Consider the following 27,063-nt stretch of genomic DNA (forward strand, 5'->3'; position numbering starts at 1 on the left):
TGAAAAAAAAAACCTTTTTTTATCTATTTAAACTTCTTTACGTAGCTTAGCTCTTGCATTTCGTCACTACTTTAAAAAAATCTCGTATCTCAAATCAATACGTCAACAAAATTGAACCTTGACCCAATGGTCATAAAGTGCACTCAGAAAAGTTATCCATTTTGAGATAAGAGTTTTTTTAAAAGTAGTGACGATTTGTACAATGGAGTTACCAAGGAGTTACGACCACTTTTCACTTTCTTTATTCAAATTTTACCAACAACATGCCAACAACTTGATATATACGTCACAGTGACATTTGAAAAGCAGTCACATAATGTTGTTTGATATATTTACAATTATCGTATAAATGTATTTATACGTTTTATGACTCGTAAGGATTTAATTTTATAGAAAAATACGGAGAATTTATTATCGTAAGGACAAAGGTAAAGTCAGTCAAATTAGTTTTTAAATAAGTCACAAAGCCAGTGTCTAGTGGGTTTTGCTGTTGCACGTTAAAAAATCTAGAAAACGAAATATGATAGGTAATGAACGGTGACAGCATGACTTCAATGTAAATAGTTCCTGTAAATAACTGATCTAACGCCCTTTTCGAGCTGAATATCCTACTTTATAGTCGGACGGAGAATGAAGAAGAACCATTCGTTCGTTCCTTACCTATCTATAGGTAAAACAGTTGTTCCAAACCTACCCTGTCATCATCTCAGCCTATATACGTCCCACGTCGCTCAAGCCTCCTCTCAGAATGGAAGGACACACCATGGATATTCTTCGCAGATGCGTGCAGGTCTCCTCGCGATGTTTTCTTTCCCCATAAAGCTTATGGTAATTATCAAATATAATTTCACATGTATTATGTAAACATTCTCCCTAAAAACATAATCCTCCTTAGGACAGTTGGCTAAAAAGCTTAAAAGCCTAAATATGCACTAGTTCCTGCTATCCCTTTCCGTCTTTAATCGCCAAGTTTCACTCTCCGATAAATAATGCATGCATCGTTTGACCATGACCACCGCGCCGTGAATAATAAACCCTATTTACATCGAGACAGAGAAATTTTATAGGTTTCTAAGGTTTATTTATATATGATAGATAACTACGTATGCATTTCGCTGTTAGCGCATATACATATTGCTTTTGATGGTCGTAGATGGGTCAATCAACTTTTTCTTGTTTGTTATTCCGTCCCGTTGTCCAAGAGACAACATTGACAGAGTTTCTTAAAAAACTGTTGTAATATATAGTCACTACTATGAAAAAATCCCGTATCTAAAATCAATATGTCAACAAAATTTAACCTTGATATAATGATCATAAAATTCACTCAAAAAAATTATCCATTTTGAGGTACGAGTTTTTTTAAGTAGTGACGATATTTGACGATCGGATGGCTAAGTGGTTAGAGAACCTGACTACGAAGTTTGAGGTCCTGGGTTCGAATAGATATTTGTGTGAATAACACGAATGTTTGCTCTCGGGTCTTGGATGTTTAATATGTATTTAAGTATTGTATTTATCTATATAAGTATGTTTATCCGTTGCCTAGTATCCATAGTACAAGCTTTGCTTAGTTTGGGATATTATTTATATATAGGTTCGTAAAGTAATGGGCTTGTACTACGACAAAAATATACGCTCGAGTGTACCAAAAAAGTCAATCCGATCACTGGAAAGTGGGTCAAAATGAACTTGCAAGATTTGACTTAAAACAAACAGGGCAAACTAAAATAAAAGCTTATAAAACAGGGATTGACTGCAGATACAAAGTTAGAAAGTTATAAATATAATAATAATATTTATTTAATTCGGAATGAAATAGATTGCTGAATGAGCAAATTTATACAGGCTGTCTTCTAATTATTCCGAAATAGATATTTCGGCAGGTTGACTTTGACTTTTGCACAAAAAACTTTGGAGAAATTAGCTTCAGTTGACGGCTCAGGACTGAAATGTCTGTTTTCGTAAAATGTACAATGCTCAAAACTTCTGCGTTTTCACAATGTTAGCACTGGGTACCTGTCGTATCGCATAACGTTTTTCTGGAATGCCAAAGTTAATGGAAGGCGGATATTTTGAGGTTGCAGACATTTTGAGAATAAGCACTTTCGCGAACATTATACAATAACTGTCATTCCTGGAGACAGGAAATTTTAAATAGCTGACATTTTGTGAAACTGACATTATGCAAAAAAAATGTTGACATTCTGAAAAGCAGACATTTTGCGAAAAATACATTTTAGGAAAACGGATATTTCAGGCGTGAGCCCAGTTGACCTGTTGAATATTAATGGAAATCAAAAATAACACGGTGTATAACACCCCAGATTTTGTCCTTCAGAAAATAGGTTGGCTGGGAGCTCTCTGATCTTACTCTATTACGTTTCGCGAACAGAGGTCGTATTGTAAATGAAAGAGCGATCTACATTGCCTGCCATCTCTTGAATTCTCGATTGAATTTCATTGTGGTGATAACCAAATTGGTATAAATAACACCTCTAATTTGAATACAGTAATTAGTCTGCCGTTTGGGTCCTTTTGTGTCATTTTCAATGTTTACATTCACGCTGTACGTAAATGTGGAAGCGGTAGCTCCTGTACATACACTGCCATCAATGGACCCGCCTAAATGGAACCTATTGCTATTCAGGACGTGACTAAACAATATTGGTATAGAATAATTAATTCGATTATACTTAATTGAGTTTTAAAACTTTAACGTATATAATTATTGTGTACTCTTCTATATTTTCTGAGAAATATAATAAATCATGAGCCGTGGTGGCCGAGTGCTATGACCTATGGCCTCTCAAGCAGAGGATCGTGGGTTCAAACCCCGGCGCGCACCTCTGAGTTTTTCGAAATTCATGTGCGGAATTACATTTGAAATTTACCACGAGCTTTACGGTGAAGGAAAACATCGTGAGGAAACGTGCACAACCCTGCGAAGCAATTCAGTGGTGTGTGTGAAGTTCCCAATCCGCACTGGGCCCGCGTGGGAACTACGGCCCAAGCCCTCTCATTCTGAGAGGAGGCCTGTGCCCAGCAGTGGGACGTATATAGGCTGGGATGATGATGATGATGATAAATATTTTCCAGGCCCCGCTAATTTAGATAGGTATACTCTACTAAAAATGAATCATAGTTTTGTATTGTTTATCTGTGAGGGATAAATTCAAAAACTAATAATATTTTAACATCTTTAATTGATTTCGGACTATTATGAGTATTTCTCAAAAAGTTGTCCCGTCATGAAATTGACAAGAAATCAGTTTTGTCAAGAAATTATTAACCCTAAGGACGAGATCATAAAATATAAATTACATAAAACACCCAAAATTTCTTGACGTCAGGAAAACGTCACGAAACTTGTGAGGAAAAAAATCGTAATTTTGTAACTACATCAAAACTTTCTATTGGATCCAACAACAAAGATTATCTGACTTTTATCACTTTTACCACAAGTTTTTGTATATATTTAAAAACAATATTACTTATTTTAGTGGTGAAATAGCGTCAGGTTTTTTTTTTAAATAAGTGGACAACAGATTTTTTTTTAAATGGACAACTTTTTGAGAAATAGTCTTATGTTAATTTGGAAAGGCCGAATATTTGTGTAGATTTATGTGGTCGTTATATTATGCACTGCTCGTATGCCTGGAAAAGGGTAAAATTATTAAAACTATAATATAATAAGGAAAAATCGTAAAGATGAAACCAAAATAGATGTAGTGGAATTTCCGATATTGACTCTCAAATGTATTTTTCTTGCAGGAAAACAGAAGACACGGCCATGTCGCTAGAAAAATGCAACTCCGTGTAAGTAATAAACGTAGGAGACCCTTGCTCTAGCACGATAGAGTTTATCGCGGATGTAAACATCACTTTCACATACACCAAATGATCTGAAAAATGTAGTATTGTTGCGACTATTATTAGACTATAGACTACCGCGTAATTAATCGACACTCGTCTACTATCTCATCATCATAAACATATATTTAAGAGCCTATCTCTTGTCGGTGGAGTAATCGCCATTCTGTACGCCTCTCTGCCAATGCTTTGAGCTCCCTGATACGACATTACACCCATTAACTTCTCTTTGGCTTGATCCGTAAACGCACATCTCGGTCTTCTACTATCTATGGATTTTAAAACTGTTCAGTTCATACCTATGTGAGATAAAATTTAGCGTTAATTCGGCGAACAGCCGCTAACTTGAAACTGTTTAACACGTAGTCGAAAATCGTAACACGATGTCAATCGCGTTAGCAGCGCGTGTTCAAGATACTTTTGAGCTCTTAGACAGCTCCGATGTTTATGGTCGCGATTTTCAAGTCACTGGGCTGGCCACTTTATAAAGTAAAAAAAAAAGTAAGAAAAATAAAATTGAAATTAGATTATCTCCGATTAGATTATCAATGTCACAGTGACGAGAAACTACTTGTTAGTGAAATGGTGTTTGGTAATTTGATTTTTTATTCACTTTAGTCTTAGTTACTTTAAGAATGCAAGTGTATATTTTGACTATAGACGTTTTTAAATTGGGAAACTTTATCACGAGTTTGAACTTTGTATCATTATTGTTCTTTATTGCCAACTTGATATAGTTTTAATCATCATTATCAACATACAACACTAAAGACGTCCATAGAACGCCACAGTGAACGACAACTTACCATCTGCATCCAATGAATGAGGGTGTTCACAGATGCGAAATATCGCTAGATGGCGTTAGTATCGTGAGGTACGTTTCACGTTTGATGTTTGCTCATGATTGGTTAAATAACTACTTCTTCTTCTCTTTTAAAATATGGCTTTTCTGTCCTAATTAATAGGACAATTTCGCCAGTGTCAAAGTATACTCTCTTTGAGAGGGACGTTGTACGGTGGTTGTAGTTTTTGCAACTTGATAGTAAAATTCCAGAAACCACGTGGACACAACTTGTGCATTAAAAAATGTCAGACACGAGAGAAATATAGAATTTTGTGATCACTGTTCACTGTTAAGGTAAATCGCCGCATAAAACACTATCAAAATTATACTTCAACTAGCCAAAGAAACAGAAATAGCAAAATTAGATATTGTCTACATCCGCCATGTTCGAATGCTACAAATCGAATCCGTTAAATAACTAAATGAGCCAATCGCCAGCAAACGTCAAACGTCAAACGAACCTCACGATACTAACGCCATCTAGCGTTATTTCGCCTCTGTGATAACCCTCATTGCCCGCACCTTCTATGGAGTTGGTCTATCTAGTGGGAGGCCTGCTAACGCTGCGTCTTCCAGTTCGTGGTCACCTCTCGATATTTGCCACTTCAATTCACATATTCTTTGTAGTGGAAAATATAATTTGATGCTAATGATAAATTGACGTATTAATTTGACAGAGCAACGGACAAACGGGTCTCGCAGTGGGAAGAACTGATGCGAAAATTTTCAGAAGCCCACAAGGAAGAATGCAAGTAAGTGCTTAAAACTTGGTTACTTCTATATAGCTGTTGTTTTAGGTAAAGAAAGTTTCATAATTAATAGGAATAGGTGCTTGTAGGGCAGATTTAACCTCAATTTCGTCATTAAGTATACATAATCTTGCAAAACCGGGGCTGGGCAGCTAGTGAATATATTTTTTTCACTTCCACTTTCACCTGTGCCTCTGCTGGAGCGAAGTTCTTCACTTCAGCGTCCACCTCCACCTCCGCTAAGATGGCCTCCACTTTATCCCTAATATATTTTAACAAATACTTGCTAATACACACACACAACAAGAAACCGCTTTTGCCTGACTAATCAATCACTCCAGCTAGTGCGGCGTCACATATCCATCTAAATTTTTAACGAGACCACACAACAGAGGCGTTAGCGGGGATTCACATTAGAGGACTAATCCATTTTAATGCCCGCTCCACACTGTCTGACGGGTTTAGCCGGTGACGAATTACTCGCTTCAGTAATCTGTCTAGTTTTTATATAATTTAAGGCGCTTTTCTCGGATGAACTGTAGCTGATAGCCGCTGATGGCTTTTACAGCTTACCGGAGAGCCCTCTCTCCGTGCGTGTTATCGAACGAAAAAAAAAACAATTTTGAGTTATCTTTACGTAAAACAGGGTTATAGGGGATTGAAATTCAAGATTACACTCAGAGGCATGCAAGTATACCGTGTGACATCACATCACACGCAAGTAGCTCGATACTTACTGCATAGAAAGTAGCGTTTTAGAAAGAGACAGCTATGTCGATGGTGCACAAAAACACTATAAATTCACTGTCAAAAACCGTTTTAACTCGTTTATGTTATACCAGGGCGCTGTCCCTGGACATCCCGCGCGTGCAACGTGCCGTGAAGAAGTTCCCGACCGGCTCCTCGTACGAAGGCACCTGGGACGTGCTCGGCATGAGCGGCCATGGGACCTACACGTTTTCCAACGGTACGTCAGCATGTCTCCGCAAACCGTCACTACTTTAAAGAGCTCGCACCTTAATAAAATAGAAACCACGTTTATTTTATTATTAGGCCAAAGCGCTGGTCAAAGATACAGCCAGACAGACAGTGCTAAGATAGAGACATTAGAAAACCGATAATAAAAAACCGGCCAAGAGCGTGTCGGACACGCCCAAAATAGGTTTCCATAGCCATTACGAAAAAAATAAGTAATATTTTTCTAAGGATTTCGTATTTTATACGGAATCTTCCAAGTTTAGGTATATTTTATACCTTAGGCAGCTATTTACTCATAAACTACTAATAATTCTCAAGCAAACTTAGCTGTTATAGTTTTCCTTGAAAGTTTGATATACTTACTACCATCCTGAATTTTTCAAATTTTTCCAACCACCGGTTTAGATTTTAGAGGGGGGGGACGCTCGATTTTAATGAAAATTTGCACTTTAAAGTTCAATATTTCGCAAACAAATCACTGAATCGAAAAATCGTCTTAGTAAACCCCTAATAGTTTTAAAAGACCCATCCAACGATACCCACACTATAGGGTTGGAAAAGAAAAAAAAACACCCCCACTTTACGTCTATGGGAGGTTTTTTTTAATTTTTAATTGTACCATTTTGTCGGCATAGTTTGTTAAGATTGATAATGAATGGGCATGTAGATATGCATTATCTCTATTGCATGGCATGCCTTATGACCTTTTGTGTAATGACAACACCATGGGTTGTCTACTGCTCTCTATCTCGTCTTCCGCCCGTCGACTCACTGCTTGTTATTTTGTTGCTGTACTGTAATTGAATAAATCCTGATTCATCTGAGAAATCATCCGTCTTCATTTTATTGTATCCACGATAAACCTCTGAAAGGACACCGACTGCTGCTCCTACAGGTTATGTATGCCCAGTTCACGAAGAACGTGGATGGATGAGGTTAAGCATCTGACTGAATACAAGTAAGCGCAAATATTTATATTTTTGGAGCGATATGTCTGCTAATGGTGATGATGTGTTGGAACCTCGTGCCAACATGCCTGCCGCGAACTCGCAAGCGACAGTAATGCATGCCGCAAGCTCTCATGCCAGCATTGAAAAACTGGAAGGCGCTCGCAATTACCATTCTTGGAAATTCGCAGTCAAAATGTCATTGATGCATGATGGATTGTGGGACATTGTGGAGACTGGTACTAGTGAGGGAGATGTGCTGCGTGACCAGCGCGCCCTAGCAAGAATATGCTTAGCTACTAAATCAAACCTATACCAATACGTAAGAAATGCCAAAACCGCCAAGGAGGCGTGGAAATGCCTTGCTGACGTCTTCGAAGATTCAGGTTTGGTGCGCAGAGTACTCTTATTAAGACAATTACACAGAATAGAGTTCTGCAATTTCAAGTCTATGTCAGATTACATAGAAGCTATAATGACAAATGTTCAACAATTGGCCGATATAGGTAAAATAATTGAAGACACTGAAGTAGCAGAGGTATTGTTGAGTGGATTGCCTGTTGAGTATGATTCTCTTGTTTCAAATTTGGAGACCGCAAATATGACAAAGAAATTGTCCAGCGAGGTTGTCCGAGCTCGCTTGTTACAGGAGGAATACAGGAAGTCTGACTCCGAAAACAACACTGCATTTCTTTTGAAGAATAGATCATTTAAAGGAAGATGTCACTTCTGCAAGAAAGTAGGTCACATGAAGGCAAATTGTTTAAAATTGAAACTGAAGCACAGGAGCAAGAGTAGCGAAGACCAGGCCATGGCTGCAGGTTTTGAGGTGCACCAGGATGTGTGGTTCGTGGACTCTGGATGTACTTCGCACATGTGTAATTCTCTGGACTCTTTTGTCAATTTGAAGACTTTTAATAATAAAGTGACAGTTGCAAATAATGAACATATGCAATGTGAAGGTATAGGTGATGTATTTTTGAACTTAAATGGTAAATTAAGAAAATTGTGTAGCGTTTTGTATGTACCAGGTCTTGCAACAAATTTAATATCTGTTAGTAGGCTAATTAGTCGAGGTTACAGCGTGAGGTTCGACAGGACAGGGTGTGTCATTGTAGACAAAGGTCTTAACAGGGTTGCGTCTGCTTTTGTACAAAACGGTATGTATAGATTGAGCATAGGTGAGAATTCGTGCAATGTGGTGAGCTACAAACCCTCACAAGGGCGAGAGTTTGTTAGTTCCGCAGTTGCTACTCAGGATGCAAAACAATTGTGGCACCAGAGGTTGGGGCATATTAATCAGAGGGATTTGCAGTCGCTTGGGGATAGGTTGCCTAACAATCTTTTGTTACAGAACCAAGGACAGCAGGAAGGTAAATGTGTTCCTTGCCTTGAGGGGAAGTTGGCCGCTAAGCCTTTTCCTAAAGGGGCAAGTGTGTTAGCTGATAAACCGCTAGCTCTGATACACTCTGATGTATGTGGCCCACTGCCGAGTAGCTGGGGTGGCGCGAAATATCTGCTCACCTTCACGGATGACTGCACGAGGAAATCATTTGGGTTCTTATTAAAGAAGAAATCTGAGGTATGTGACCGTTTTATTGAATTAGTTAGTATGTTAGAAAGGCAGACAGGGCTTTATGTTAAGTGTCTACGTTCAGATAATGGCGGAGAGTATTGCAACAAACAACTTTCTCATTTCTTGAAAAGAAAGGGTATAGTGCATCAAACAACAGTGCCATATTGTCCACAACAGAATTCCGTATCGGAGAGGCTCAACCGCACTTTAATGAATAAAGTCCGGTGCATGCTGCAGCAGTCGGGACTGGACCGCCGTTTTTGGGGTGAGGCTGTGATGGCCGCCATATATTTGAAGAATAGATCTCCAACAGTGGCATTAGGTGGACGTATTCCGGAGGAGGTATGGACTGGGTCTAGAGTGGACCTTGGTCAACTCCGGGTCTTTGGTTGTATGGCATATGTTAAGGTACCAGATGTTAAACGTGGTAAATTAGATGCAAAGTCAAAACCATACGTGTTTGTGGGTTATTCAGACACAAGTAAAGGTTATAGGTTGGCTGACTGTTTAGACCCGAGAAAAGTTGTATTGTCAAGAGATGTAGAATTTTTAGAAAATAGGTTTTATAATTTTCGACAGAATAATAATGATAATTGCAATAATTTTAATTTGGATTTTATTTATGGATTTATAAATAATGAGGATAATTGCAATGTGTCATTGTCAGGTGATGTGAATGAGAATAGCATTGGTTCCAGCAGTAGGAATGAGAGTACTATTGTCAGTGATGTGAATGAGAGTAGCATAGGAATTTGTAGGAACGAAACGAGTAGTCCTAGGTATGTGAATGAGAGTAGCATAGGAATTAGTAATAGGAACGAAAGTAGTAGTCCTAGTGATGTAAATGAGAGTAGCATCGAGTCTATTAGCAGGAATGATAGTACTGATATAGGAGTTGTAAATGATAGTAGCAACATTTTAGAGAGTATTAAACGTGATCATAATTACTCATTAAATTTTTCAGATGGAGCTGATGAAGAGTATTGCTCTGCAAGTGAGAGTGGCTCTCTATCTGATGGTTCTGCGGGAGTGAAAGAGTGCTCACCGGGCAGCACCACGTCTGCTGGAGGGGAAGTGACGGCAGAGGCGGAAGCCCGACCTTCGACCTCTACAGAGCGTCCAGTGCGTAGTACGCGTTCTGCTCTACCCAAGAGGTATGCCGATTACGATTTATCTTTGATGGCGAATGGTCGTGCGTTCGAGCCAACTACGTACGAAGAGGCCGTATCCAGCGCTGATGCTGATGACTGGCGAGCTGCTATGACGCAGGAATACGACTCGCTAATGAAGAACAAGGTTTGGAAACTGGTAGACAGACCTAAGAACGTCAATGTGGTAAAAAGTAAGTGGGTATATAAAATTAAAAATGATGCCTCTGGTAATTTTATATGTCATAAAGCACGACTCGTCGCGAGGGGCTTTACGCAGCAGGAGGGGATTGATTACAATGATACATTCTCGCCTGTCGTACGCCACTCTACCATGAGGATATTATTTAGTTTGGCAAATGAACTAGATTTAAATATAGATCACATTGATGTAACTACAGCATTTCTGAATGGAAATTTAGAAGAGACCATTTATATGGAACAACCTAAAGGTTATAATGTAGACCATAGTAAGGTATGTTTACTTCAAAAAAGTATATATGGACTGAAGCAATCTAGTCGCATGTGGAATTTAAAAATTCACAATGTTCTGTGTAACAATGGTTTGGTTCAAAGTAAAAGTGAACCTTGTGTGTACTACATAAGGTCAAAAAATGATTTTGTTATCGTAGCATTGTATGTTGATGATTTTTATTTGTTTTATCAAAAAGATAGCTTATGTAAAGTCAAGCTATTGCAAACATTAGAGAAAGAATTTAACATTAAAAATCTGGGTCCCATACAAAGCTACTTAGGTATCCGTGTTCGTAGAGATAGAAAAAACGGGACTTTGTCTTTGGACCAGACTGTGTACATAAAGAGCATTTTAAATAAATTTAATATGTCTAATTGCAAGCCTGTATATACACCTATGCTTCAGTGTACTAAGTTAGAATTGGAAAATAAAAATGAATGTTTAAGTGATGACACATTCAAGTACAGACAGCTTATTGGTTCATTAATGTATTTGTCTGTCTGTACACGACCGGATATTGCTTTCGCGTGTAGCAAACTTAGTCAGTATAATAACTGTTATGGGAAATCACATTGGTCAGCTGCCAAGCGTTTGCTACGATATTTAGCAGGTACAATTAATTACGGTTTATTGTTTATAAAAAGTAAGGAATTGTCATTAAGTGCATATAGTGACGCTGACTGGGGAAATGACTGTCTTGATAGAAAGTCTTATACTGGTTTCGTTATAAAGCTGGGAAATAACACAGTTAATTGGGAATCCAGAAAGCAAAGGTCGGTAGCGTTGAGTAGTACTGAAGCTGAGTATATGGCTATAGCAGATGTATCTAAGGACTTATGTTTTATTCAGAACCTTATGTCAGAGATACTTCCAGATACCCGTATGAGCATTATTGTTTATAATGATAATCAGAGTGCGCATAAATTAATTGAGAACAAAGAATTGTGTCATAAGCGCACTAAGCATATTGATGTTAGATTTCATTTTATTAAAGATTTAGTGCAAAAAGGGTTTATGGTTGTAAAGTATCTGAGTACTGAAAGAATGATAGCCGATGCTCTAACTAAGGTATTAAGTGCTAGAAGAAACAGTTTATTGATGAATAAAATGTGTGTAAAGCCTTGCTAATTATGATTATGTGTACATGCATCATGAATTGTTTGTTTATGCTAAGTTAGCATGATAGGTTGTTATTTTATGGTTTGGACTGTATACCTACTTGAATCTTGCATTGTGTAGAGTCAATAAAGTGTTGATGTAGAGTCGATGTAGGATTGATGTAGAGTCAATATAGAGTTAATGTAGAGTCTATATAGAGTCAATGTAGAGTCTATGTAGAGTCATCAAGCATGCAATTTGTTGTGTTCGGCATTAGATTATAATGCATAAGGGGAAGTGTTAAGATTGATAATGAATGGGCATGTAGATATGCATTATCTCTATTGCATGGCATGCCTTATGACCTTTTGTGTAATGACAACACCATGGGTTGTCTACTGCTCTCTATCTCGTCTTCCGTCCGTCGACTCACTGCTTGTTATTTTGTTGCTGTACTGTAATTGAATAAATCCTGATTCATCTGAGAAATCATCCGTCTTCATTTTATTGTATCCACGATAAACCTCTGAAAGGACACCGACTGCTGCTCCTACATAGTTAACTTATATATCTATGCAAAATTACAGCTTTCTAGCATTGACAGTCCCCGAGCAAAGCCGCGGACGGACAGACAGACAGACAGACATGGCGAAACTATAAGGGTTCCGTTTTTGCCATTTTGGCTGCGGAGGCCTAAAAAGGTGTTTCCGAAAACCGGTGGTTTCCAAAGGTGTTTTGAAAAATCTGAAAATGTCATTATGTCATCATAAAAAGTTCTCATGGGTGCTCAATTTGACTAACCCATCCATCTGCTATAACATTCTTAATTAGCGCACAGAGCATACATAATGTTTTGTTCCTATGCAAACTTTCAGAATAACATGACAGATTAAACGATGTTCATGTAATTTTCAGAATTCAACTTTCGTACTCGCATAACAAAAGCGTGTCTAGTTTAGCCCCCGAGTGTGTAGATAAGGAAGTAAATAAATGACGGTTATATTTTAAAGGTGTCTTGGGACATTTAGGATACTGCGTATTTGTAATACGTACACGTACACTCATTTTGTTGGAGGACATTCTTTATACTTTCACTTCAATCTGTTTTTCTGCGGTGGTTCATCTATACCTATGTCAGTATCTTATATCATATCTTTAAATGAACAAGTTTTGTAAATTTCTTTTTTTATTTATGTCGGGTATCTGGGAAACAGCTCTAACGATTTCGTTGAGATATACTTACAGCCATGGTTTAGCCCCGCTACCCTTCAACCAATTCTATATTTATAATAAATACCATAATGGAACTATTTTAAAAGTTTTTTGCTACCTTCCTCCTCTAAAATATGTCACTAGTTTGGTAAAAATTCGTATCTCAAATCAGTACGTAATAAAAATTAACCATTCAAATAATGTTGATAAAATTCACTCAAAAAATAATCGATTTCGAAGTACAAGCTTTTTTTTAAATCAGTGGTGATATCTACCAGCTCTTCAAATATAAGTTGTTCTACTTTCGCGTTTGGAAGCTTAGTTCAAGTGTAAGGTCAAAGCAACATTGTCGCTTGCGTTGGCCATATTGGTCACGTCGTCCGGTCTCACGCAGCGGTCACCGTTTCCCTCCTCATTTACCACATTACCCTATGAAAGTGTCAGCGGAATGAGACGCCTAGTTTTCACCGCAAAATGTGCCTTTGTTGGTGTTAGTTTAATCAACTATTTTATTTTTTTGGTCAATAACTGTGTTAGTGGCAAACTTCGTCTGCAATGAGGGTTTCTTGACAGGCGAAATATCGCTAGATGGCGTTAGGATCGAGAGGTCCGTTTGACGCTACAGCAGGGCTACTACGAAACTCGAAACTTGAAGTTCGTGTCGTGCGGTCCCTCTGACGTTTATACTATTTAATACGAGGGCGAGCGGGACGTTACGATACGAACTTCGAGTTTCGAGTTTTGTAGTAGCCCTGCTGTCACGGAAACCCTCATATTATATATTTCATCACACTTGCTCGTAAACAGTGTCATAACATGCAGGCTACCTTGGTTGCAACCCCCCAAATAAAACCCTCGACCTTAATGTGCTTGTCATGAAACCCGTGGTCGGTAAATGAGTCATTGCCCGTACTAATTTTCATGTCATGAAGCCCAAGGTCGGTAAATGAGTGTGATACTGCATGGTGTGCTGCAGCGCGGCGCGCGCAGGTCGGGCACGTATGCTACGTGGGGTGGGGTGGCGCGGAGGCTGACGCTGCCAAGAGCGTAGTCAGCGGTATCGGCAATTTTTGGAAAAATCTTAGTTTTTCTTTTACAAATATACAATTTTACTCCCAAATGTGATGAAAAACATTGTATGTCGCACGGGCGGTACTAGAATTACGAACATCGACTCATTAAAGCCTCTAATAAAGCTTCTAATAGACTCTCGTTCGTAATTCCTTGTTTACCGCCCTTAAGACACAATGTACTATTCTGTGGCTCTGCGCTCGACCACAATATATATGTAACAATAACTGACGATCATAAACGGCGCTGTGCGTACAAAGCCGCGGAAGAACACTGTAAGTAGGTATCGCGCATCTGAATTTTCGCGATTTTAGAGGCGGCAGAAAAAACTTAATATCTCCGACATTTCACTAGGTATATTTTGCCGACTGAACTATGTAGCTACTTCTACTTTTGCGAATAGTAGTAGAACATAGGCTCTAGCCGCAGGTACCTACTTAGGCCGGGGCGTGGTCAAGCCTGCGACATCGTCGCACCCTACATATATTATTGTATTTATATTATTGTAAACGTGGATCAAATTGCGCTATCTGGTCAACTATTTTATAAACTGGCTAAAGTTTTTAATAGTGGCTTAATAGAATGTGAAATATGTAAAAAAACCGGCCAAGTGCGAGTCGGACTCGCGCACCGAGGGTTCCGTACAAATTATCAAAAATATTTTCGCAATTTTTCCTTTATCTGTGCTATACTATAAGACGTTGCTTCGTACCAAATTTCAAGATTCTGAGTTCACGGGAAGTACCCTGTAGGTTTTGATTCCTTATTTATTATATTATTTTATATTTGCAGCATAAACGGCTGTGTCTTTTGATTGCGTTGGCTTAGAAGTTTGATTTTTTCATAGCTCCAAGGGACGTAGACCTGTTGTGCTGTAATTTCAGCTTGATACCTCGGGTTCCTGAGAAAAAGGGTCTTGACAGACAGACAGACAGACGGACAAAAAGTGATCCTATAAGGGTTCCGTTTTTTCCTATTGAGGTACGGAACCCTAAAAAAATAGCTGCAACATTGTTCCAGGTGTAATATACGAGGGCGATTTCGACGACGGCACTTTCCACGGCAGCGGCGAGCTCCGGTACCCGAGCGGCGCCATCTTGCGCGGCAAATGGCGGCACGGGGAGATGACACAGCGCACGCTCATATTCGGGGACGGGCTCGAGTACAGCGAGACCGATTGGAAGTACTGCCGCATGCCGGACAGGAGGTACGTGTGTACGACTTCGGTTGCATGCTCATTCTGGTGTCAGTTCAATCCATCATTCTGGTTTTCTATCATTCATTGACGAATATCATTGAAATCGTTTAATTTTCATCAATCTCGACCATCGTCCGTCAGTCTGAGAGAGTTACACGGTAATTTTGACAGCTCTTGATTCTGCTTTTCATGCTAAATCATGAATACCTATACTTGGTTTGGATAGGAATTTAACTAAATGTAAACAAAACACGTCGATTGGTGTCTTAAATATTGAAATTCCCCCATTGAACTATCTAAACATTTACATTTCTGTATTGAAATACACTAGTGTAGTTTGTACAAGTAATCAAATCTTTCGTGCTGTATTTTTAAAATTCAATCTTCACGCGTCGCCAAACGTGTTCTGTATGATTTTTCCCAACTATACCGTAGGGAATATCTATCCTAGCTTCACAATTACGAATACCCGCGCATTCCCAAAAGAGCCTGTTTCACGGCGGAACGTGCTGGAAATTGAATCGCATCGAAAACACGATTAATCTCGGTTAGTGGACTCTACAGTGCGGCTGGGGACACTAGTGTGGTGCATAGCCGCAACCCGCCACCACAGCTGGGCTACTACGAAACTCGAAAATCGAAGTTCGTATCTTGCCGTCCCGCTGACGCTTATATTGTTTAATACGAGAGTGAGAGGAACGGTACGATACGAACTTCGATTTTCGAGTTTCGTAGTAGCCCTACAGGTTTACCTATAATACTCGTATAAATCAGCAATTTAAGAGAAAGAGTGATAAAATACGCGTCTGCTAGGGCGAGATAGATATATACGAGACCATTTTTCCCTCACTAATGAAAGCTATTAAAAAGTCAAGTAGCTTAATGTTTGATTTTATGTCATTTTGTTATGGGGTAGGTAGTCTTCAGTGATAGATTATCCTCTATAATATAGAGTCTATATTGTGAAAAAGGTACGGACACGTTATAGGCAGCAGAATGTACTCGTATGATTTGTTTGTCTAGTAAATGCAAACGTCGAAGTTACCGAAAAATACTCGTAACAAACGCATATTAAATAAAAGATGAGTTTATTAATGGTTAATGGATACGAGGGTCTAATAATTCGGGGTAGGACATTGAATTCTAAAAAAGTTTTATAGTGCAAGTACTTATACTTGCTCGTTTTTTTTATTGATTCAGATTTTGCTGTAGGGTCTTTATATTTACCTATTTTGAGAGGTCTAAGCAATATTTATTTTCGGCATTTGAGCGTCTTAAGAAGAGTGAAGCCTTTCCTTTTTTTGAATTTTTGGGAAAAATATTGTTTTTCCTACTCAGAATCAAGAGCACAATCGATTCCGATCGTTTAAAAAGCTGTCCCCATTTTTTCATACAAAATTTTTATGAGTGAGTTTTTCACGCCCATACTAAGTGTATGAAAAAAACGTCTCAAAACTGTCATTTTTTTGGGGACATTTTTTAAACTTATGGGTACATTTTTTTTAAAAACGCCCATTTAAGCTTGTGGATCGGAATACATGCCTTATTTTATTATACGCACTAATCTCAGACATAGATATTCTATAAATTTACCGGGTGTGGCCTGTAATACGAGCAAAAAATTAAAACATCCTCGTCAAACTGAACAACATTAGTTCAGCGACTTAAAAATAATGGAGTCTTCCTTTTTCATACAAATTAAATACTGCTTTCAATGTATGTCATCCTAGAACACAACTGACGTCGCCTGTCACGCTACAAACATCAAGCATTTTGCTTTACATTGCTTCTTCGAATAAACTTAAGTGTAATAAAAATTAAAAAACTCACTATTTTTGATAAATAGCTGATCTAACGTTGTTCAGTTTGACGAGTATGATCTATGTTTTAATTATTTGCTTATATTACAGGCCACACCCGGTATATAGGTACCATCAGCCAAATAAGTGGTCTACCAATTTTTAAACAAGTTCCTATCAAATGAATATGTCGCTAAAGTCGAACTTTCAAGTTGACTGACACGTCTATTGGTATTATTGTTTTATGACATGCAAACGACTATCAACTTTAGGGTGGTAGACCACATATTTGGCTGATGGTATCAACCATTAGGCGCTACAAAAAACACACAGATATTAGAGACCGTGAGAGCTTTTTGCGCTGTTAAAAATGAGCGGGATGTAAACAACCTGAAAACGTAGTTTTTATAATAACCAGCGGTTTCACTGAATGAGAATGAATTTGAGTGAATGAACGGAAATAAGTATTATTATGGTTTCACCAGAACTGTTACGAACAGAGTGAACGAAATTTTGAAAAAAAAAACTGCGTTTTAATGAAAAGCATGAATTATTGTTATTTGAATCGGAAACAGATCAAAAATAAAGGGTACTAAGTGCATTTGTAAGTGCATTTGCAACATTCATTGTTCATTGTCATGAAGGACTATGAAAGCATGCAGTATTGTTTGTAGCCTCTCATTCATTTTAATGTCATTACCTGTGCAGTAATTCAAAAACATGTTTCACGTCCGCAACCTGGACATCTAGGTCCGATGGGTACCACCTTTCTGTCACTTTCTAACCAACCCAGTACAAAAGAGACACTGCGAGCGAGTTGCCACGTGACGCGAGCTAACTAGAAAATCTGATGGCAAGGGGTAGCCGCATATACGCTATTAACTCCTGATTTTCATAAAGCAAGTGATCCATCTTGATTATTTCTAGCTGCCGCAGCGTACATTTTGGCTCTAACAATCCCAAAAGACTTAAGTGACAAATGGCGTTCATTGTGCTATGACCGGAACGACAACGGTATAAAGTAAAAAATGCTCACCCGACATTTTTCCTTTTTGGACTGTTGAACTTATAACCGTCGATTTGTAACTCGAACGCAAACGCGGTCCGAAAATTGCTCACCATTCTGTTCGCAAATGGACGGTTATGAATTACGGCGCAAAACATTGCGGCGCATTTCTTTGCGTCTCATCTCGCATTGAATTACAGATAAAGATAGGGCTCTACATTATTTATGTTGAGGATCCATTGTAAGACTTGTAATTTAAGGCAGACTTATTTTCCGTTTAGGAAAAAACGTAAATATTAAAAATTAAGCACTGTTCACGAGTTTTACGAAACTGGCTGATTTTTTGCCTGGTGTAACATGGCTACACTAAAACAAAATTAATAATTCCAAATTATTGATAGTCTTTTATTTTTTCCTGCCATTTGCTTTAGCATTTGGCAAGGCGTAACTAGGTGAATCGGAAGTTTGTTTCTTTTAGAAATAAATAATATTTTACAAGCTTTTATTTAGTTTCACCTGTCCCGTTATCTGTCTGTTTGTCTGTCTGTCTGTCTGTCTGTAATCAAATCTTGCAAGTTAAATTTGACCAACTTCCAGTTATTGGATTGACTTGAAATTTGGTGTACTTGTGAAAATTGCGTGACAATATAATAATCTGGTAGTGACATCCTGGTAGTCTGGCCAGGATCGTCTCCAAGGACGTAACTCTTCAACGGTTAATGGCATCGACTTGAAATTAGGTATGCAAATATAGTTTGGGTGAGAAAAAAAAAACTTATTAAAAATGTTTTTTTGCCAAAATCTTTTTTTCTGTGATAACTTACTGTTTCATCGATGCTTCTTGCAACAATAAGGACTGCATAAATGCAGCCTTTCCTTTCGTGCTTCATCCATCTTTTCTACTTACTGTACCATCGCTCCACTGCCTCGAAGCAGATCGCCTGCAAAGATTGTGCTAGATGATCCGAGACTTCCTATTATATCCAACAAATCTCAGGCCAGTGTATTTTTTATTTGTATTCAAGAGCAATGCTAGTTGAATCAATTTGTACGTAAGTATATTTGTTTTGTTTTATACTTTTATTTTACAACTAACGCCTTCTCATTCATTTACCCAAGGACTAAAGGACATTGGGTAAACCTGGAATGCTCCGGAAAGATTTTTTTCTGAACTTAACAATCTATTCAATACAGACCATACTTTAAAATGTTTTTTTTTTTTCATTTTATCACTTTGAAGAAAACATTTTATAATTGAGACTTTCAAACGATACGGTGTACCTAGTAGGTAATGTAAGACAAGTGAAATGTTACTATTTTGTGAAGTCAACCAAAATTTCTAGATAGTTTTTTTTATGAAACGGAGTGATAAACGTGCTAGTAGGTCACCTTAATACTAAATAATGCTGAGACACCAGAGGGGTACAGTTACCGAGTTATAAGGCTGAGAGAAATATGCCAATAATTTCACCGACGATCTTGACGATTGTATTTTCAAATGCCATACATAATATTGACTAAAACCATAAACTTTACATCTTAATACTAAACTTTGACGTAAATCTGTTGATTGTAATGAGATATGTTATGATAATGGTATGATACGAAGATTGTTGAAGTTTTTAATCCAAAAGGTTTTAAAAAATATGCACTTTGTTTATTTTTAATTAACGCCTGTCGAGTACCGTTTATGTGCTTAATTTCGTTTGTGATTTCTGATCTGTGCAAAACATTTTACTGTGCGAAAGATTCCTCCTTTCATAATTAACTACTTACTAAACATTGCCGAATATGTTATTGAAGAAGCACTTATCTTTTTTAAATTATTTAAGAAAAGTTTCTCCCATTACCGTTACCATACACAGGATATGGGAATCGTTTGGAGTTTTTTATTCGCAAAAACATAGCTATCGTTCTATTTATCCTATCACATTTTAAACTGAGTGTATGTACGTAAGCTATATGGGCGCTTCAAGAATAGGGCTGTATTTTTAAATTCTCAAAATATATTATCAGGATGTTTAGAATTCACAATATATTAACATTTTATTATATTAATATTGACAGAAAAAACTGCAGTTGCGAAAAATTTTGATTTTTCGAAAGAATTTTTTTTCTCCGATTTTTTAAGTAATTTTGTATATAAATTTTTCACCCAGGGCTTTCACTGATCTCTCAAGAGATTTATTTTCACATAGGAACATACCTATACGGTACACAAGCAAAAAAAAATAAGAGAACAAAATAGATTGAAACATCGAAGAGTATAAATCCCATTGAATTTAAAGTTTAAATTTTAAAATATGTAGCTATACCTATACATAAATATTCCATTTCTTCAAAGTTAAATCGCAGTAATAGCTACTACTGCTTTCTTCGTTACGAGGGCAGTGATGATGATAATGATGATGATGCTTATTAAACGGCACTCAGCACTGTCTCCATCGTTCTCAGGTTCACGGTAGAGTACGACACTGGTCTGCAGCCGGCAGGTCGCTCGTACCTCACCGCCGACCAGCCGACGCGGGAGATCCCGCTCGGCTACTACGACACGGGCGACGGATTCTTCGACCCCAAGACTAAGCTCATCTACAAACCCACCGATCTCACTTATATTATCAGGTTAGACTCAAACTTGTTTGTCATCAACTCCAGCAGGCTTTTTCATTTTAAGTTTACCTACCCTTTACTTTTTTTTTATTAGGTAACTTTAGGTTCTTATTACGCAAAATCATTAGCACTATTAGAGTCGTCATTACTAATCGAATGCCCAAAACAAGACAGATCCTGGGTTAGCAAAAATTGTGACTAATTGTGACGCGTTTTTTGGATAAGTATAATATAGGTAGGATGATGACAGAAAGAGTTGAGAAGACAGTAGAGTTGGTGGAAGAGGAAAGGCGGCTGTTGAGGACGATTGAAAATAGGAGAGAGAATATGCTGGGGCATCTGATACGACATGACAGCTACATAAAAACTATTTTGGAAGGGCTAATAGAAGGCAGGCGAGGCAGGGGAAGGCCGAGACGGTCATTTATAGATCAAGCCAAGGAAAAAGTCAATGTCATGTCGTATCAGGAGCTGAAAACGCTGGCAGAGAACCGAAAAGAGTGGCGATTACTCCACCGACAAGAGCTAAGCTCTTAAATTAATGATGATGATGATGATGATGATGACAGAAAGAGTTGAAAAATAAGATGGTAACGGGCCTGCCGTTAGACATTATAGCCTCTGGACTATGTGTTTGGACTCGAGGGTTCAGTTCATAGCTTGCACTGTACCTTTATGTACGTGTAAAATAAGCTAAGCTAAGCTATCAAAATGCGACCTCCCCATTGATTTTGTAGATAGAGCTGAGACGTCATTTTTGTAGCACATCATTTCGTCATACAAATTGGCTCCATAGTCTCAGTTATAAATTCGCCTCAACGTTTTTTTGCTTTATATACCAAATAACAAAGTGTCGTTGATAATGTACAGAAGCGGGCGTTGTCAAATGAGTCTGAGAAAGGGTTCCCTATCTTATCGGCTCCCAAGAGGCAAGCGGAACCCGACTGGAAGTTACTAATATGATAAAATGAATTCCGCTCGAAATTTCCAACTCATTACGCTGCAGCACTGTTCTAAATTTGCGATTCTTTTGCTGTTTGCTAACTATTTTATCTTGGAAAAGCTTTTGTTTTGGTGAAACGTATTTTCTACGGAATGTAGACCGGGTTTTTTTAACCCCCGACGCAAAAAGAGGGGTGTTATTAGTTAATTAACCGCAATGTGTGTGTCTGTAGCACCATAGCTCTTAAACGGGTGAACCGATTTGAATGCGTTTTTTTTTAAATTTGAAATGAAATTTTCTATCGATAGTTGAATGTCGGGGTTTTTGAACTTTTTGTTGGTAAAGTTATTTAATGTAATGAGCTTCCCATATTTTCACGCAACTACCTAGGTACTTGTGTTATGATTATGATCGCGGGTAGGTACTCTCATAGAATTGCGAGAGCATCGATCCATGAACGCCTTTTTACGAATTTCGATCCCTTATCAGTCTATGCAAGTTTAAACTATTAACTTTTTTTAGTATGACAGAAGGAATTTGTGAATGCGATTGTTGTTCCGAATACAATCAGCAACAAAGATAAAGTGCGAAAAAATTGTATACACGACTTTAAAATTTAGGCAATAAGGTCCTGTATACATACGAGTACTCGTACTTTTGGTTCTTTGGCTGTATTTATATCTTTGTTGCTGACTGTACATACACAATGCATAATCTGTGAGACCTCTTCAGGTGATGCCTGTTAAATCAAAGCTGTCATAAAAACACCTAACGTCTATGCGCAGTATTCAATCCGTTGAATCCAATTCCGTTTGAAGATTAGTATCGCTATCTGATTTATTTACTGTGATGAGAACGGAAAGCACAATTTCATCGTTTAAGAAAGTCAATAAAGAAAATTTACCATCAGAAGTGCTTATATCTTCTATATGCGCAGTCGTTATACCTCATCCCGTGGCGCAAAGTGGGCTAGCGAGCCAATTACCGCAGCAATTAACGATGTTGTCGCGAGATTGAAGCGCCGATCTCGCCGCTATTTGGTTCCCAAATTATTCAATCGATGGAAATGGAAAATTAACGAATGCTTAAGGCCCTTGGCTTGTTGACACAGTTTGTGTGGTAGGTACTGTGACGAGTTTGAGGTTGGTGATGATTTTAATGAGCACAAAAGCACGGTTTACTAATTCGTCATTTTATTGTGACAATTCCAGTTACTTCTTCAGTATATTATATACTGATATAAGAAAGAGAAAAATTGTTTTTTTTCGTAAGTCTTCGTCATCATCATATCAGCCGTAGGACGTTCACTATTGGACATAGGCACCCCACATAGATCTCCAGTTGCTTTGGTTGGAAGCGACCTGCATCCACCGTGAGCCAAGTCCGTCCGTGACATATCCCAGTGCCGAAGTCTCCAATTTTTAGGCATTTGAAAACATAAATGCGTTAACAGGCCTTATACCTACTTAGATACTTCATTTTTAAATCCACGTGGTCCTTCCAGATGTCCGTCAATACGCGAGCAGCAATGGATACTAGACAACTGCCGTACAAACCCTATTAAGCCGTTAGGGCCTCGAGAGGACCTTTACGAGAAGTGGTCTGAGCCCATGGTGACCCCAGAAGTGCCCCCGCCTCCTGCCGCGGCCTCCCGCGTGGGAGCAGCGTCGTCAGCAACCAGCGCCCACATGGAAGACCAAGAGATTGTAAGTAGTCCCCGTCGCAAGTCAACAAAACCGGTGCTGGATAGGCGACTAGGTGTGGATCCTGCCTTAACTTCTGCTTTCAAGATCACGTCACATCACCAGTGATATTTATTTATGCTATTTTTGCCCAGCCAAAGAATTTCACAGACTTGGCAACGTGGTTCCAAAGTTGTCCTTTTGAGAGGTTATAATAGCCTCGCTACCTTGACTGTTACATTGTAGTGTAGCCAAAAATACGTACTTACCTTTGAGTAATTAATATTTAGGTAAAATATATTTTCTTTTCTTTATTGTTTATTTGATTTTGTTATTTTTTTATTTTCTTCGAGTGTTGCTCTAGTGGTATTTGTCTGAATTAAATATCATATCGATTCCTTAGTCTATAACTAGTTGACTAGATATGGTGGTAACTAACAATACTAGCAAAAGAAATAAATAATTTGTTTGGGGCAAAGCCGATTTCGAAGAAAGGCCGCTAGTTTAACCCAACATCGCCTTTTTAATAATTTTTTGTGTATAACAACAAAAATGTTGACTAATAAAATTAGGAGAGGGTATCAATCCAGTGAGAGACCACAAACCCGTCCAGGGAGCATGACAATTGTCTAATCAGAAGACATACTCATTTTGCTAAAAAGGATGCGCAAGTGAGAAAGTAGCATGCTCTAGTAGTATGCTTTACCTAATGGACGCAGCGTAAACTTGTTTGTTTGTGATTATTTTATTCGCTAAATATGCTCTGTCTTGCCATGTTGTAAAATATGAACTGACTGGACGTAATGTTCCTTGTGTTATTTATTATAGTGTCGAATGTTATTGTCGCTCTTTTATTTTTATTTTTTAAGTTTTTTACCTAGGTACATAGGTATTAAAATAATATTTTAATTTTATTTTTACTATGTACTATGACTATGATTGTTATTCGCATCTACTCTACTCGAGAAAACGATAAACTTCACAGTACCTGATTAAAAACAATATCTAATTTACATTTTCATATTGCGACGCCAGCGCGACTGTCATGCGTTTTCCTTTCTCACGAATAAACGTTTTGTATATTTGGTAAAACCATTCTACGATGATCCTTGTGACACATGAGTACCACGTTAAACGTTGTCAAAAAAATCAGTTTTCTTTTGACAAAGGTTCACATTGATATAGTCACAGGGAACTTCGTTCCGAGGTATTTATTTTTCTTGGAAAAGTTTGATTTTACTGTTTTGTGCTGGTTAGGATTATCATAAAATAAATTTTTATTTTTCTCATCCCGACGTATTTTTTTTAGCATAATAATTTTTTTACACGTATGCTTTTTTGACTTGAAAGTTAAAATTCAAGTGCTTAGGTAGAGTTCTTTTTGTCTATACTTATGTTATATCTATAGGTAGAGTCATTCACGATGACGCGTGCCATGGTTCTTATTACAACGTCATAAATGTCTAATTCGTGGATGGCACTAGGTATACCTACTTGCACTATTGGACAGAAGGATTTGTTGGGTCACGATGAATTAACGAAATATCAATAAAATCTTTTCAGGAAATCACGTTCATCGACCTGGCTGAATCTTCGGACAGTTCCAGCACTAGTAGCAGTAGTAGTACCTATGCATAGCTATAATTTTGAGTAGTATTAATTTAAAGTCTTCTTTTCGACAGTTTAAAAACTATTTGATTTCTTCTCAATTAAAAAAAACTATTTCTGCATGCAGCATGCTGTTATACGTATTTAGGATGTTTAAGTTTCTTACCATAATTTTTAAACAATTCAAGATTGAGAACGATATACATCCAAATATATAGTTATATAGTTTTTATTACTGCCAAATAACGACGTACTTCATTACTTTTTGGTCAATTGACTTTACAGCCCTGAAGTCTGGGATTTTGGCAGAGAAATCGTTTTGACAATAATATCGAACTGAAGTAGGGCAGTAGAGTAAATGCATCTCTGAATGTTTAAAGCCCGGTTCAGACTTGCAAGAAAAATTGTGCTAGTTGCATTATAAGGCCATAAATCTAAGGAGTTATAGTAGGTAGTGGCCAATCGAGCGCCGCAATGTGTAATGCTATTTGCACGATTTTTATTGCACGTGTAAACTGGGCTTTAACATAGACTTGTTGCAAGAAAATCGTTCCAACAACCGCCTGAATTAGCCACTGAGATTTCAGGTTCATGGAAGTCGGAACTGATCGGATTTAGTTAGTTTAGTTATTTACATACTTAGGCATTATTTTGCCTTGAATCTTTCTAAGTTTATTTTATTGGTTGACGTCATTCCTTTAGGTACTGAACTAGCAATTTAGCTTAAGATACTTAATGAACGTCAAATTTTCTAGATTTCATTAAAATTTTGTTCAAGATTGACACGTAGGTATGTTAAAATAAAAGTATATACATTAAAAACATTGTTTATCTTGTGTAGGTAATTCAACACTCGAGTTTTTCGGAAGAGTAAGCCGTGCAATGATAGCACCAAAGGCATGGCAAGCAAGGAAGTGCAAGTGCGTGGTTTTGTACCACTGGTTAAAATAAGTAACTTATTAAGTCTTACTATAAAATTCGTCAAAAGGTTTCGAGTAGTCATTAAAGGCGCTCTCATCCGTTCTTGTTAGTTTCATTCCAATTTGTAAAAATCGCAAAAATAATAGGACTTTTTTTATACTTTCTGAGTACCCTTAAACCGGAATCTACAAAGCTTGGCTTCTTTATGGTATGCTAATGTGTATTTTTTGTATGTATTAATATGTATATTTTGGCTGTGAAAACAGGCTCATCGCAGTCACATCAAGGCGCCGTCAACTAAAAAATATTTATTTATATACAAATAAAAAAGTAAAGTATAAATTCTTTATACTTTCTTAAAAGGCTGGCAACATACCAATGATTCTCCTTAAGTAGTCGGTACTCATGGTAGGAAGTGATCATTTTCCATCAGATAGCTTGCATGGTCGTTCGCCTTCGACTTACAAAAAAAGGCAAATTATTGAAAACGGTGGTCTGTTTGTGGAACCCTGTCGCAGGGAGCCTCTGCTGTTCTTATTTTAAAAAAATGCAGCAGAGGCTCCCTGCGACAGGGTTCTACCGAGTATCACGCGATCACGATATAGTTCAGGTTTTGTGTAAAAGTACTTCAGTCTTCTTCAAACATGATCACATTGCGCTTAACTAATCCACGTCACGTCACGTGGAGGGCCTTGGGGAGGCCTATGTCCAGCAGTGGACGTCTTTCGGCTGACATGATGATGATGATGAATCCATGTCACTCGAGCCGGATCTTAATTATCTATTTTTTTGACATATTTGACCTTGATGACTTATATTTGTCCTCGTGTGGCGACCACGAACCGGAAGACGAGGCGCTGGCAGGCTTCGCACTAGGACTGACGAAATCGCAAGAGTGGCGGGCCACCGGTGGATGCAAATAGCGAGTTGTCGTTCATTGTGGCGTTCTAAAGGGGAGGCCTTTGATCAACAGCTGATGTCTTCCGGCTGATGATGAGACATATTTTGAACCAGAGAAACTGACGGCTTCTCTTGCACTTACTAATCTGAAGCTTAGTTCTGGATAGAAAGATGTGAAAGTCACGAGGACTTTGCCTACACGAGCACACATTTAGGCTAAAAAAATGGCGAAGCTGGCTTAGTAAGTATAAAGGTGCTTTTTCCTTCACAGGAGGAAGTGGACGACAGAGAACCGCCTTGGAGGTGGTTCAGGATGTCCAAGATGTACCCTAAACAGGAGTGCCGGCTGAAATTTGAATTATTTGGCAGTAATGATAATGAAAGTACCTTAGGGGTAGTAGATGAAGAACCTAATTGAAAAATAA

At 38.0% G+C, this 27,063-nt stretch overlaps 1 protein-coding gene across 3 annotated transcripts; it reads left to right on the top strand.

Annotated features, from left to right (window-relative positions):
* Positions 1-303: 303 nt before the first annotated feature.
* LOC141436372 (MORN repeat-containing protein 5-like) lies at positions 304-27,063 on the top strand. Of its 3 annotated transcripts, none has more exons than XM_074099310.1 (8): positions 304-428; positions 3,775-3,819; positions 5,395-5,469; positions 6,309-6,433; positions 14,992-15,178; positions 20,429-20,596; positions 23,032-23,233; positions 26,910-27,063. In XM_074099310.1, the coding sequence occupies exons 2-8, from the start codon at positions 3,794-3,796 to the stop codon at positions 27,054-27,056; spliced, it is 930 nt and encodes a 309-aa protein (XP_073955411.1). In that variant the 5' UTR covers positions 304-428; positions 3,775-3,793; the 3' UTR covers positions 27,057-27,063. The 3 variants fall into 3 exon arrangements, with proteins under 3 accessions (XP_073955411.1, XP_073955413.1, XP_073955412.1); XM_074099312.1 differs by lacking the exon at positions 26,910-27,063 and adding an exon at positions 25,659-25,739; XM_074099311.1 differs by lacking the exon at positions 26,910-27,063 and adding an exon at positions 24,773-25,614.

The sequence above is a fragment of the Choristoneura fumiferana genome, chromosome 16, assembly GCF_025370935.1.
Source record: "Choristoneura fumiferana chromosome 16, NRCan_CFum_1, whole genome shotgun sequence".
Taxonomy (NCBI): domain Eukaryota; kingdom Metazoa; phylum Arthropoda; class Insecta; order Lepidoptera; family Tortricidae; genus Choristoneura; species Choristoneura fumiferana.

Bases quoted from the DNA above. Each gene is read 5' to 3' on its own strand.
- LOC141436372 (XM_074099310.1), top strand. From the start codon at position 3,794: ATGTCGCTAGAAAAATGCAACTCCGT. The intron at 6,434-14,991 runs GTACGTCAGCAT...ACATTGTTCCAG, and splicing joins GACCTACACGTTTTCCAACG to GTGTAATATACGAGGGCGAT. The intron at 20,597-23,031 runs GTTAGACTCAAA...TGGTCCTTCCAG, and splicing joins GATCTCACTTATATTATCAG to ATGTCCGTCAATACGCGAGC.